Here is a 15,339-nt window from a genome sequence, read left to right as displayed (position 1 = left end):
ATATATATATATACATATATATATGTAATCTATATATATGTATATATATAAATATATATACATATATAATATATGTATATATATATATATATATATATATATATACATATATATATGTAATCTATATATATGTATATATATAAATATATATACATATATAATATATGTATATATATATATATATATATATATATATATATATATATACATATATACATACACCATACATACTGATAGCAGCACCCGGTCCAGAGGAAATTCATGGGTCTGAGGGCCTCATATGTTTTTCATGAATATTTCTTTTGCCCCATTTTTATTAGTGAAAAAGAAAGAACTTTGATAATTTCTCCATATTTTGTTTGCGTCTTCTACCCATGACCATCCCGTCCTAACACCCGAGGGTCCGTTCCATGGATTGGGACTTTAGCCCCACTTGCTTTTATCACAGAAGTTGGGTTTTTAGAAGTTAGCAGCACCAGTTGAAATCCGAGGATTGTCTTCTTACAGACACTTTAGGCACACACACACAAAAAAAAAACCCACGAAATTGGAGGGGGGGGGGGAGTTTTGAGACTCTCCGAGGTTTTTACCCAAAGATTCTTTCTTCGAAGCAGAGCCGGGGTGCCCTTGACATTACTGCTCATGATCTCCCCATGCCATTCACCCGCATCTTTAACTTAAAGAAAGGAGTCTAGCTCCTATGCAAGCATACACACACACACACACACACACACACACACACACACATTTTTAGCTCAATAAGAAGATGCAAATGATGATGTAGAGAACATGATGCAAATAAAGGTGCAAAGAAGGTTCCTCATCATCAATATTTCTTTCCACACTTTTTTTATTTGAAAACTATAAAAAAACAACTACATTTTCCACCCATCTAAGTGAGTTGTCATCGGTTCCTGAAAAAGTTGGTTCACTTGTTTGATGGATCATTACACATACACATAGAGAAACAGACACACACACACACACACACACGCACACACACACACACACACACACACCTTTTCGATTCATTGAAAGGATGCAAATTGTCCCTCTTTTTATTTGAAAAAAAAAAACAGAACGAAAGTAAGTTTTTTTCCGCCGGTCTGTGCCCCTTCAATGCACCCAATGACAATCCCATCTAATGTGGGTTATGGTGATTTGCCCCTGAAATGGGTTTGATGGATCATTCATTTATTTTTCTCTCTCCCTCTCCGCCTTTCTGATGTCGTTTAATTCCCACTCGAGAAGATATGTCTGTATAGATATGTCTGTATACAGACAAAATTAGATCTTCCGTAGAACCACTTGTTCGTGTAACTCGGACTTTTGTTGTAATTTTTCACTTTTAAGTCTTTATATAATCATTTCGTATTTCTTATATTTTTTGTTTTCATTATTGAAATTGAGGTGTTTGTTTTTGTTGTTGTTTTTTTATCTTTTAGAATTTTCACTGGAAAAAATACACAAATTATTCTACTGCGCAGTTGTTCAGGAAAGAGTGAGAAAGAAAGAAAGATTCGGAAGAGATGGAGGGAGAGATATTGTGAGGAAGCCAAAGAATCTAAAAAGAGCCCTAAACAAGAGAATGTCATAAAAATTGGGGAACCTAAAAGTCTTGTTTTATAGTAAGTTCTTATCATATATTCAGTATCATTATCATCATCATTGGGCTGTGTAGAAATCTAATTTTGCACCAAAATTTGCTGACATTCTTATTCATATGCTGTGACATGTTTTCAACAAAACTTGAAATGAATATGAGAATGAATGACGAATACAGCATTAGAATAAATTTTGATTTATCATTTTTTTTCATTTCATGCACGTGCATGATGAAATGAAATGAAATGAAATTTATTCATATTCCACATAGTGGACATTATCATAACTAAACAGAGTATGATATATACAAAATATCGTGATATGATTTTTTATATAAAATTACAACATGTACAAAATGTAATGTGGAGGGGACTACTTAGAAGCACTGCTTTTTAAATTTCGTCCCCCTACAGAATAAAGACAAAATAATATCAAAGAAAGGGCGAAGTGTTACAACGAAAACACCATAGGTATATACATTACTTACAAGGGCACAATTATGAACCCTAGTAATGGGTATACATGTGATATTACACAGTACAGGCTTAGGTAAAAAGTGTTTACAGTGTGCATTTGTATGCCATTGGAATAATGAATGAAACAGAAGATAACCTGATGAATATACTTAATGGAAGTACTTCTCGAAAACACTGGTTGAAATACTATTGTAATAGGTCGATTTCATGGGTGACTGCAGCAGCTGTAGTGAGATAACGAATGAGCATATCGATCATGGTAAAAGTATTATGTATGTATGTATATATATATATATATACATATATATATATATGTATATATATATATGCATACATATGTATATATATATATATATATATATATATATATATATATATATATGTGTATATATATATATATATATATATGCATACATACATTGATTCATTATATTCCAGGCCATACCAGGATATCTTGGTGAAAAGGAAATTACCGTGATCTGCATAAGTTTCACCAACTAACATGGTAAATACTTCACAAGGAATTCCTGGACAATTTTACACCAGGAAACGGGGCAATTTTAGCACTTGTTGTGTAGGTCACCTGCGAACTCGGAGACTTGGTAATTTTTTATTTTTTGTGCACGGATTGTGTTTACCTGTGTGGTGAGTGTATACTGCTCCCATGCAGGGGAGGGAATTGCGATCACTGCAATGAGCACTTTGTTTCCGTCAAAAATGCTCTCTTATATAAAACGCTCATTATGTGAACTCACCGGCTCATGACTTTAACGTTATCATTCCCTCTCATTCGTCAATACACTTTTTAATGTAGAAAAAGTTCAATTTTCCTGTCTACGTTACACTGTAAATATGCTCAAGAGAAAGAGGAGCGATAGGAGGTGTGAAGATATCCTTGCCATTGTATGCTCACCCCCCCCCCCGCCTTGATAATAATAATAATAATAGAAACCTACGAGAACGCAAGAGTTGCATGCATACCGTCTATTTGGATTCACACTATATGGCCTACATAACAAACATTTCCATACAAAAGGGCAAATTGTATACAATTTGAAAGAGAAGTGGGCAGGCCTATTGAGTATTGAAGCAAAGGATTTCCAAGGACTCGGTGGTATTGCGTCATGAGGAGCCCCTGAACCGCTCCTAACGCCTTCCCCTACCCCCCCCCCCCTTGATATGTTTTTTTTTTCCTGCACTTGATCCTTATCCTATACATTCTGATCCTTCGAATTTCATGTCATTAATGATTAATCATTATACATGTCAACATGACCAGTTTACCTCAAGGCGTGGATCTCAATGAGAGTTAGAACATAATTATTGTTACCTTCACCTATAGAGGGTGCTATATCAACTGCATGCGTATAGTCATGGTATCATTGTTTATAACACATGCCTGCGAAGAATTCCATCCAGTCTGCAACTTTCCGGTGTACACGTCATAAAATCAATCCACTGGAATACATAGTTCATAGTTGCCAGAGTTAATTAGCATGATCATGCTTTTTAGAATAATCATTGTTGACCACTGAAGCATCTAGCATTACTCCTGATATATTATGCATACCTATTTTTAGCACAATTCTAGCATCTTATATGGCCTTTTTTGTACATTTCATGTTTTGTTTTTTCGCTTGGAAAGCGGCTTAAACTTTTGTTTTGTTTTGTTTTGTTTTTGTTTTGTTTTTTGTCAGCCGATTTGGCGAGAATATCCATGATCAAAAATTTCAAAATGTGGAAGCAAGTATTTTTTTTTCATTTTCTTATCTTTATTATTATTATTATTATTATTATTATTAATCTTTTTTTCTTTAGATTGTCAGCCACATTGGTGAAAGAAGGCAAATGGCCAAAATGTGAATATATATATTTTTTCTTTTTTGCTTGTTTCGGTTACAACGTAGCATAATTTCATGGCAATTTGAGCATAATTTTGGGCCGCCTCTATCACAATCCCATTTTTCACGCTGGTCGCTGGCCACGCTGTAATTAGTCTGGTTACCTATTTATACACCTGGGTAGAGTATCGAGTATAGCCTGTGGACATATTTATTGTATTTTTGTTGAAAGAAAACAAATAAATTGCTTTGGGGTAGGACTCGAACTTTTTTAATGAAAGGGAAATAACCCACTGGACCACCACCATGACACACCACAGTAACAAGAACATTGATGTATAATGTTGACATAGTACATTGTAGCAGCAATAGCGATAGTGGGTCCTAAATAAAAATAGTGTAGTAAATTAAATTATAAGAACAATGATGATATCAATGCTAACGATAATAATTATAATCATAATTATTGTGATGATGTGATGATGATGATGATAATGATGATGATGATGATGATGATGATGATAATGATAATAATATCAATAATGAATATAATGTTCCAAACAATGATGAATGGATAATACAATAGTCTCAGTAGGCCTTGTATAGTGTATTGATAGGTCCTGTATACGAGATTTTCTGTCCGGTTGGCCCTGCATTAGGGCGTTGGACAGACGGGTATCCACAAAGAAAGAGAATAGACATTCGAAGTATCATCATGCTCTACGTGAGCAAAATATATAATCATGTTACCAGCAATATGAAATATTTTCACTTTCAGCATCATCAATACCAGGTCTATTGTTGTTTTTCGTTTGCTTTGTTTATTGAATTGAATAACTGAAACTGCACTTGTCTTACACTCGAGACACAGTGAACAGTTCCAGCACATTTTATTTTCACATTTTACTCGACATGTATACATAAGGAAAACAAAAAGAATACAAACAAGCAAGATACAAAATATGATACAAAGCGGGTCATGAATAAAAAGCGTGTCAGCATGTGCATAAGACAATTCTCTATAACATGCAAAATATGATGGAACCGCAAAAGCAAGCTTGTAAACGTAGGTAATGGTCGAAAACAGTCCCTTGTACACACAAGCCCGATCACCCTATTGATTTTTTTTTATATTCTTTTTTTATTCCAGGCTACTAGTTTCTTTTTAATTTTTTTAGTCTTTGTCTTTGCATATTTGTGTCTCAGTCACTGTCTTTGTAATATAATTTCTCCTCTCTGTTTCATTGATCTCGGACCAGGCAGGGAATAAACTAAACATAACATATTCGTACTCCACCGGCGTAACCAGGATTTGATCCTATGGGGAGGGAGCGGGAGGGGGTGCCTCCCCTTCCCGCAGTGGGCATTTTGATGTTGTAAATGATGCAATTTTGCATGATGTTTTCTCGACTTGAAACATTCCAACTGGTTTAAGTAAGGTAGCAGTGTTTTGATATAGATTATATTTAACGATTTGCCTCTAAAAAGGATATGATTTAAGTACATGTTCTTGTATTTATTCTTACAATGATTGAATATTATGAACACTGTCTGTTATAGAAAAAGCTTGAACACGAGGGTGTAGGAGGGAGGTATTAGTCCTCCCACACGAGGGTGATTTTGCATTTTCAGACCTGAAAATCAGCGATTTGGTGCAAATTTTTGGTGATATGTGATTATTAGTATGTTGTTTTTTTTTTGTCAGCAAAAAGTCAGGAAAATGAATAGGGCCTTTTCAGTGAAGCTAAATCACGAAAACTCATCAGCTCTTATTCCACGCGTACATCACTGTGTACTAGGTCCAATGAGGTAGAGGGGGAGGGTGTGAGAGGGGGATAACCGGGTGATAACCTCCCACTCGACGGAACTTTAGCATTTATTGAAATAAAGCGATCTGATGTACATTTTTCTTTTAGAAATTCGGAAATTATCATTCTCCAAAGTGAACTAAGTCTATAGATGGGACCGAGCAATGGAAGGGTGGAGGGATACCCCTCCCATATTTTGTTGGGATATCTGGAAATTTGTCAATCAGAGAAGTGTTGCAAGTCTGTGGAAGGAAACGAGCAGGAGGATGTGGGAGGGGGTAAGCCCTATCCCCCTCCTACACAAGGGAGATTTTGTATTTTCATTATTGCAGTTCGGGTTGCAGTTAAAGGGGAAATCCAGTCCTAATATAAGTTAGTCTGGTTAAAAAAAAAAAGTAAAATCGTACAAGTTCAACAATAACAATTTGACTGAAATCGGATTAAAATGAGGAAGTTATGACATTTTGAAGTTTTGCTAATTTCTGCAAAACAGCTCTTGTACAGTGGATATGAATAAGCAAATGAGTGAGCTAACCATATCATATTAAAGACCTCACAATTTTCCATTGGTCCTGTGTAAAAAAAAAATGACGAAAATTCAATGTTTCTGTCATTAAAGTTTGAAACAGGATGTTATTCCTGGTTGAATAACTTCAGAATAGTGATCAGTTAGATGTACGAGGATTTGAGCCTCGGGCATAATTGGAAACTGGAAATTTCAATGATTTGTGCACAAACTATATGGTAAGTTGCAAGGGGATGCATGCTCATCGATCACTTTGCCATTTGCGGATTCATATTGACTGTTCAAGAACCGTTTCCCCAAAAATAGTGAAACTTCAAAATGTCATAACTTCCTTAGTTTTCATCCGATTTCGATCAAAATTATACCGTTGAAATCGTAACATATACTCTTTCTTATCAGACTAACTTATATTTTGACTGGATTTCTGTAAACGATCTGGTGTACACATTAAACTTTGTGGCATATTTGGAAAATTGTCAATCCTCAAAGTGTAGTATAGCCATAGGCCTAGTCTTATATATGCATAAGGGGGGGGGGGGGTGAGTCGAGCAGGGGTTGGAGGGGTTGGAGAAGGCTATCCCCATCCTTTCCATACGAGGGAGCTTTTGCATTATTAAAACAGAAGTTGAAATATCTCGTCTACGCATATTTGATGGAATATTCGGCAAATTGTCAAAAAAAAATGGACTAAATCTGATATGGACGAGAACTGAGCAAAGAAGTTTAAAAGATGATATTCCCCTTACATGAGAGAACTTTTGAGTTTTGGAATTGAAGTGACAAGTCTTGTGCACTCAGAATTATTCAGAATTTATTTGTCAATCTGAAAAGTGTAGCAAGGTTTGGCACAGAGGGGGGGGGGGGATGTGGGAGCCTGTATCCTCCTTCCAAGCAAGAGAGATTTTGCATTTTCAGAATTGAAAGTCAACGATCTGCAGTTGGGTGAAATATTTGAATAATAATCTTACTTTAGAAAAGGTTAAAAGGGATGGGCTTCACATGCAACTTTATTTTCCTTTTTTTTTTTCTTCTTCTTCTTCTTCTTCTTCCAAATCTTTGGGAGGAGGGGGCGGCGCCCCTTTCGCCCTCTCTCCCTCCCCCTCCCCCCCCCCCCCCCCCCCACACACACACACACGCACACACACACACACGCTGGTGTCCGTCCTCGGCCCTTGAGCACACCAAGGCAGCCCACAAAGCAGCCGTGATTGTGAGAAGAAAGGGAGTGGTGATCCCATCTTACAATTAATATCTAGCCCCATCGCCTGTGAAGCGTATCAGACTACTTCAGAACAGTCTTCTCCTTTATTGGGTAGTCCCGTATATTCCATTTTTTGGTCGCACGCACTCGATTTTGTTTCTAGTAAAATCGGTATTTTTGGGTATATTCGGCATCTTTATCGTTTCGATTTTCAAAGGAATACGGAAGAAACACGATCATGGCAGGAATGCAGCCACCAAATGTCGCCGCAATGGGAGCTGTTCCGCAGCCACATCCTCAGGCCATGGCAGGCCAGCAGGCCCCGCAGGTGCCGGTGCAACAACCGTCAGCACAGCAGCAGCAGCAGCCACAACAGACGGCCCACCATCATCAACAAGACCATGATGTGGTCGCCAAAATAAAGGCCACGGTTGCCCTGCTTAGGGATTCATTAAAGGTTAGGCTAAATAACTGCATGATTATTGGTTCTGACTGAGCCACACACACGAGCGTGTAATGTTAGCACTAGCACTCGCAGTCTGGTGAATGGTAGTAAAATTAGCAATAATTAATAACTCAGTTAACTGGTTAAATTTACTCTTCTTCTTCTTCTTTTGACTTTGATACTGTCCAACAACACCCCTTGGCCTTAGTAGGGGTCAATCTTACTGTAAATTTTGATATAACTTTAACGAAGTTTAGGAATATAAGAGGGGATCGAGGAATTAGTTACTGTAAAAGTGGTTTCTTTCGCGGTGGTTTTATTTTCGCGCTTTGAGGTTAAGCCGCAAATTTAAAGGACAAGTTCACCTTTATAAACATAAGGATTGAGAGAATGTAGCAATATTAGTAGAACACATCATTGAAAGTTTGAGGAAAATCAGACAATCCGTTCAAAAGTTATGAATTTTTAAAATTTTTGTGCAGCAACCGCTGGATGAGAAGACTACTGCAGTGTATGAATAACTTGCGTACAACAATATAAGGAAAATATAAAGAGAATTTCACAAAATTCCATCTTTTGAAAAAAGTACACATTCCCCTGACTCGTAACCGACAAATGTTATGGGCAATATTATTCCCCCTGCCTTTAGAAAGAGGCAAGTCAAGAGCTCTTTTATTATGCGAAAAAAATGAAAATATGTTGAATTTTCTTTTACATTTTCTTTATACTGTTGTACGCATATGACTCACAAGCTGTAGTAGTCTCCTCATCCAGCGGTTCCAACACAAAAATTTTAAAAATTCATAACTTTTGCATCGATTGTCCAATTTTCCTCAAACTTTCACTGATGTGTTCTACTAATATTGTTGCATTCTCTCAATCCTTATGTTTATGAAGGTGAACTTGTCCTTTAACATCACGCGAAAATGTTTTGAACTCGTCGGTTGTTACAACGCTATCATTACCGACCGCGAATTTAAACACACGCGAAAAAGTCGGCACCGATGGAAACCGCGAAAGTTTCTGTACAGTACGCGAAAGAAACCACTTTTACAGTAAGTTGTGGTGTTCAGGCAAATATCTTACCTACCTAGCATGGATATATTTTGAATACCTACCTATGATTCTGAATGCAGGCTTAGTGTTTAAGCCTCTAGACCCTCTATATTCAGATTCAAATTTGGTCCTTCTTGAAGTAAGCTGGGACATGCCGCCAGGTGGAGTGGTGTCAAACTCGATCAAATTATCAAATTAAATCACTCCAAAACTTCGAAGCTCATGAAATCAAGGAAAATGCCAATTTTGGCTTCGATATGTTATCAGAACAACAATGCATGTTTACAGTGGGTATGCTGTGTTAAATTGATAAGTGTGCACTTTGCATGCAATCTATTAACAGACCACAACATTGTTATTGCACTCAGTGATGGTGCTGAATATCAAAGCCAAATTTGACTCTCCCCTTTTATACAAAATGGATGAAATTCAGTGAATGATCTTTTACCTGTTATAGTGAACATTATTAAATATTTCAACAATTTTGATGCAGTTTGATTTGAGACTGCATCAGTGGCAAACATTTTACTTTACTTCTACCCAATCATCATTGTTACCCAGAACTACACATAAGGTAAAAACATTTGTATTTGCATTTCGTGATCTTAATTAAATCATTACTGATAATCCATAATACATATCAGTTGCTAATTATAGAGGTAAAAACATACTATACTTTTGTCTCAAAGAGGCCTTTGGGCCAATATTGTTGAGACTTTTGTGTCCAGTTTTTGTGATGTACAGAACCAAAATTTTAACAGATACAGAGCATGTGCATTTGCTGTTTGCATACTTTGCCTTAATCCATTACATTTTACTGTCACACTAGTCAGAATCTGTCATATCTTCTTTCAAATTTTGATTGATCTGCAATGCAGGAAGTATAGTCCTACATTTACAAAAGTACTTCTTTAGGTACATCAACTAAACAGGCATTTGACAAACGTAGCTAACAAGGATGCAAGCATGTTCATGATGAAGCAGGACTAAAAAAAAAGAAAAAAAAATCCATGCATTTGCTGCAAAGTGCTATGTCCAGTACATTCAGATATTTACTGGTCCAAACATACGGCTGCAAGAGAGTACAAAACCTGTAATAACTGATAATATGGTTGTTCAGGGAGTTACTGGGAAATTCTAGCATAAAGACAGAAAGGGCAATATTTTGTCACGGTGACATCATCAACAATCTTTTTACAGCTTTGATTTAGTACTAAATCTTAGGATTGGCATTTGATTATGTTTTTGATAAATTAAAAAGGCATATCTAATGATGTTTTGTTGTACCCCAGAGTTTTAAAGTACATAGACTGTGGCTGGCATTTTGTTTTACTGCACAAATTGTATGTGACAAGTCAAAGAAAATTACCAAGGTGCTATACCTTGTAAATGATTGTAAAGTTTACTGGAGGTTTGTTGTTGTTGTTGTTGTTGTTGTTGTGTGTGTGTGTGTGTGTGTGTGTGTGTGTGTGTGTGTTTTGGGAAGATACCTGCTCATGGCAATCTTTAATCTAAGATGCTTGAATCATGTTGCTGTTCAAATGTGAAGAAAACATAGTTTTGGCATATTTGGATGGACTTCCCAGTGTTGTAGTGTCCATGTAGTCATACTAAGTAGGCTAACTTTAGGTGCAGAAATCTGCTTGATTTCTTAGAGATTATCGTCTTCTCAGAAAGTTAGTTTTTTTAAAGTCTTTCTACTTCGCTTGGCCATGAGAATGAAAAATGCAGCATGCCATTGATTTTTAAGGCACCATTGATTTCAAGTGTCCTTGGTCCATTGGTTATGTACATGGTGCCTTCCACCATTTCATTTCCAATTTGTGTTTGTAATGTATCTTCACATGTGGAAAGCTTATGTGGTTTAGATATTGAGTGAACTACACTTCAACTCATGCAATTATCCCTCCCCTAGGTGTGACGATTCATAAAACAAATATTTTACCATATTATTTACTATTTTTATCATATGACACAACAAATATTACCCTTCATCCATCAAAGCTTTTCTTTATCAGATTTTCGTCACTCTTTGTCTTCACACAATCCCACTAGAATCTTATGAAGATTTCTGCCCAGGCCTTTGCTCACTCTGCTGGAATAGACAATTCAAGGTAAGCATATATGAGAATTGAGAAATGCTAAAGCTGAAATAACACAAACAGATTTAAGGCCCAAGATACAGTATGCAGTATGACATAGCTTCACATACACTTTCTTGTAGTGTTTAGGTTATCCTTTATGAAAATCTCAAATAGTCCAACCAATTCATGCATTAATGGTGTTCTCTACAAAAATGGCCAGATTTCATTTTTGCTCAAAACATTTGCAGATACAGTTTTGTGTCGTGAAGTTTTAAGATATTTTCAAATCACTGCAAAGATAGAAACGGTCTTTTTTTTTAACTTTATGTAGGCCTACATCTTCACTATTTCGATGATAAGTCACACATGTATAGCTCAAAGTAAGGTTTTTCATGGTCATATATGGCTATACCACCAATCTCTCGCAGATGCATTGGCATTATATCCTTTCTTTTCTTTCTTAAAGTTTTAATAATAAGGTGAAAAATCACATAAGCATGACAGAATGTTTTTTATTCACAAGCCCATATTTTAGGCTGCTTTAAGAAAATAAAAATGATTCATTCCTCTGACCCCTTCTAGCATATGTTGAGGGTAATATTTTTTTCCCATGCTTGTTGAAAGAGTTACGTATGGTAAGTCAACTGCTCTTTCATTATGGCAGAAAAAATGAAATTTGAGGGAATTCTCTGCATATTTTCTTTGAATTGTTCTGCCATGTCGTCACATAATATTGTAGTCTCATCAGCCAGTGATGGTGGCACCAAACTATTATAAATGTGTGACTTTTAAATGCAACGTCCAATTTTCCTACAAAATCACTAATGTGACTTCTGCCAAAATATTGCTGCATTTACCTAATCCACATACACATTTGGGAAACTTCCCTTGTAACAATCTACACACCAACCAGGCATTTTCTCCTTTTCTTACAATTTTACTATCTTTCCCAAACAGAATTCCTTCTTCCTTTCTCTATTTCTCACGACTTTTCAGTTTTAGTTATGGCCAAACATTTTGGGACTCATTATAAATGTTAGGCAGTATGTTGTAAAGGAGGGGGCATTACATGTAGTTTCCTCAATGGACAAAAATAAGCGAATATTTACGGCACCCACTCAGTCATATCCAGATATGTGTGCACACAAAGTGAATCAAGCCACAATAGAAATGCCCCATATAAATCCATTGGACTCTCTGCTCATGTGATCAAAAGTGCTGGCCACCTCCACAGCATGGACAGGTCAATGTGAAGCATGCTGTTGATGGCTTTTTGATGGCTGTAGCATCTTTTGACGCATCATTGCATCTCCATGTGGTGAAAGCCAGCCGTTGCACTCCGGCACCTGATTACCTTCAGGGGTTAAATGTTCACCCACGTCCACTAACCCCAACCACATTGACATGACTTTCAAGAATTTGAGCACATCTAGATTACACAGAGGTAATATACATGTACATGTAGGGCACAGGAATTCATGAGAATTAAGAAGATTGGGAGATTGCAGTTTCATATGTAATATTTATTGTAGAAGACTACAACAAGTTATTGAAGCTAGGCAGTTATAAGAGTGTGCACTGCAGTTGAAAATATAGATACATGTGTATAACTAGTGTACAAAATTATCTGTGCCACTGACAACCATTTTATAATGATATTGGGGGGAAAGGAAAAAGCATGACAAATCACTTGATGAGTTACATGTATTCAAACCTGTGAGACATGTGATACAAGTGATATATGCCCAGACCCACAGTTTGATCACTATGCCATTGAATATAGTTAGCCATACATTGTATGTCTGCATTATAAATGACTGGGCTTTATCTATCTACTGTAGCGTTTGAAGCATATGACGTGCAATGTCATGCCATACTCTTTTGAAGAACTTTTATATGGACCATTTCAAAAATGTGTATTTTTATAGTGTTTCTTCAATATTTTCATATCCATGATCTTATGAACGTGCTTGTTATGTTGGGCACGTGCAATGTTAACGCCACAACCAAACTATGGAATGACAAATGTATTTCATGCTCCTATTCACCCTGAAAATGCATCAATTGGTAGTGAGCACTCTACTCTGATTCTGCCCGCAGCAAAACGCCAGAGGAAATAGCTGCAAGGTTTGACAAGAGCTTGGAGGAATTCTACTCACTCTGTGACCAGCTGGAGTTGTCTTTGGTACGTAGACCCTTCAGTGTGAAGAGTTAGCCTTCACTGCTCTCTACCAATATTGATTAATAATTGGGTATATATAAGGCATTTAAAAGTTTGTTTGACCTCTGACCTAATATATACAGGCAGGCAGAAAATTCATTCTCAGGGTGAAGATGATCATTACATAAAGTACGTAGAGAATCTAGGAAGGGAAGTGTCAAGTTTTTAGAGAAAGTTATAGTTGTATTCATCAGGACAATTTACCTCAATTGTCATCTTTCCATGCTGATATATTTTTAAGTCTCAACAGACATCTGGATAGTATAGTCTTTTAGGTATTTCACAAAATATAAACGAAGACCAATTATGTAATTTTGTGTTAGATTTTGATTCACTTCAAGTGATGAGATGGAATGCACAGTCATCTGTAAATACATCTTGAAATTGATATGAGGTTGCATACAATATGTCAATTACAAGGAAGGTACCTATGTGTAAAGTGAATATAATTCTTGATGTTGTAGCATGGTTATTAATACTTGTGTCTTCAAGGCAGAAGAAAATGTTTGTCTTATCTCTGTGTTGCCAGTCTGTTTGAAGATACACCAGCTGTAAGATGCCTTGTAAGGTAATTCAATGACAGACTGTTATGATTTTCCAAGTAACTAGGTATCTGATCTGACAAGAATTTCTTTTATCTGTTTTTAACTTTGTCACTACCTCTATTCCACAACAGCTTTCACTTTGCATTAATTTTTAATTAATTCATAACCCTCTCCTTCAATATTATTATCAATCAAATAATTGCATTTCTTTTCTTATGATGTACTATGATATCACCTGCATAACTCTACATGCATTGTGGTATCTCTGTGTTTCCAGCCTTTTTCAAGATACACCAGCTGTGAGATGCCTTGTGAGGTGATTTAATGATGTCTTACTATGATATAACCTGCGTAACTCCGTACATGCGTCGTCAAACAGTTGAAATATACCATAGTATCAATCAACCCATCAATCTAAAATGTATTATCTGTTTTTCTGTTTCCATGTCTGCCCACTTCCTCCAGCGACTTGCCCACGACTGTGCCACACAGTACATGGACGGAGCCCGCTACACTCCCGTACCGCTGATGCACTCACACAAACAGGAGATGGCAGGCGCAGAGTCCGGAATGACCTACGGACAGTACATAGCTACGGTCAAGGCCCAGGTGCAGTGCATGGCCGACGTGCATAGCGCCCTCTCAGAGTGCTCCAATAAACTGGGCCATTCCAGTCAGACTTGACGGAGCTGTGGCAGCAATGGAGTGTACATAACTGCATGAACTGAGCTGAGTTTTGTGGAAAGGACACTGCAAAGAGTTAGTACAACTGCGGAAAGTTTGGAGTCAACGAGCACATGTATCCTAACTCAGCCTGCAATAGGGTCATTATTGTGTTTTCTAGCTGCTCAGCCCACAAAAAGCACGGCCTTGCGTTCTCGTATAAATGTCTTCAAGTACATTTTCTTTTTTTCTGAGGGTGTTGCCCCAGGGACTTGCAGCAATCCTCAAATCTCATGATTTTTAAAATAGTTTGGTTCAGGTGGAGTACCATGAAGGTGAAGTGCTATGCTCAGGTGAGCACTGGACGCACATTTCTGTTGTTTCTATAAGTCATGTCTTTGGTGTACATGATTTGTCATGTCAATATTGTGAAATAAGTGTTTGATTTATCCTTTGTTAGTACCCACTTCTGCCTGTACACTAAAGACGTGAAGGTTAGAGGGTTTGGAAAGTAAGAGAGTACAAGAGACTACAAAAAAACGCCTCATGGGATAAATTATTTTATCCCAAGTTCTTGTTAGACATGTGTATATGAGGGTGACAAACACACTTTGATCCAAAGAAAAGCCAAATTTTTTTAGTATTAAGACTAGTCTGCTATAATCAGATTTTGTTAATATATTATAGGTGTTCTTCACAACAAGTGTCTGCTGCATCTAATCGCTTTCTTGATATTTTTTTTTTTTCATGAGACCATACCCACTAGTGTTGCATGAGTCACTGAATGTGTTATGGGCACTTTAAGATGTGTTGAGTTGTGACAGCAGTTGCACTAACACTAGAAGGATCATTTTTGGTGTTCACTACT

At 36.8% G+C, this 15,339-nt stretch overlaps 1 protein-coding gene across 1 annotated transcript; it reads left to right on the top strand.

The window, feature by feature from the left end:
• The first annotated feature begins 7,645 nt into the window (after positions 1–7,645).
• Positions 7,646–14,508, top strand: LOC139738357 (mediator of RNA polymerase II transcription subunit 29-like). Its single transcript, XM_071648997.1, has 4 exons — positions 7,646–7,914; positions 11,014–11,072; positions 13,143–13,227; positions 14,274–14,508. Exons 1-4 carry the CDS (start codon positions 7,696–7,698, stop codon positions 14,490–14,492), a joined length of 582 nt encoding a protein of 193 aa, XP_071505098.1. The 5' UTR covers positions 7,646–7,695; the 3' UTR covers positions 14,493–14,508.
• The last annotated feature ends 831 nt before the right edge of the window (positions 14,509–15,339 follow it).

This window comes from Diadema antillarum, unplaced genomic scaffold, assembly GCF_040938485.1.
Source record: "Diadema antillarum isolate AM-2024a unplaced genomic scaffold, OU_Dant_1.0 scf00000029, whole genome shotgun sequence".
Lineage (NCBI taxonomy): Eukaryota > Metazoa > Echinodermata > Echinoidea > Diadematoida > Diadematidae > Diadema > Diadema antillarum.
The sequence above is the reverse complement of the archived record's forward strand: the minus strand, read 5'-3'. Positions and strand labels throughout refer to the sequence as shown.

What these genes read in the sequence shown, in the direction of transcription:
- LOC139738357 (XM_071648997.1), top strand. Translation starts at nt 7,696, where the DNA reads ATGGCAGGAATGCAGCCACCAAATGTCGCCGCAATGGGAGCTGTTCCG. An exon ending in TGCTTAGGGATTCATTAAAG is followed by an intron (nt 7,915 to 11,013) that starts GTTAGGCTAAAT and finishes CAATCCCACTAG; the next exon opens with AATCTTATGAAGATTTCTGC. An exon ending in GCTGGAATAGACAATTCAAG is followed by an intron (nt 11,073 to 13,142) that starts GTAAGCATATAT and finishes TTCTGCCCGCAG; the next exon opens with CAAAACGCCAGAGGAAATAG.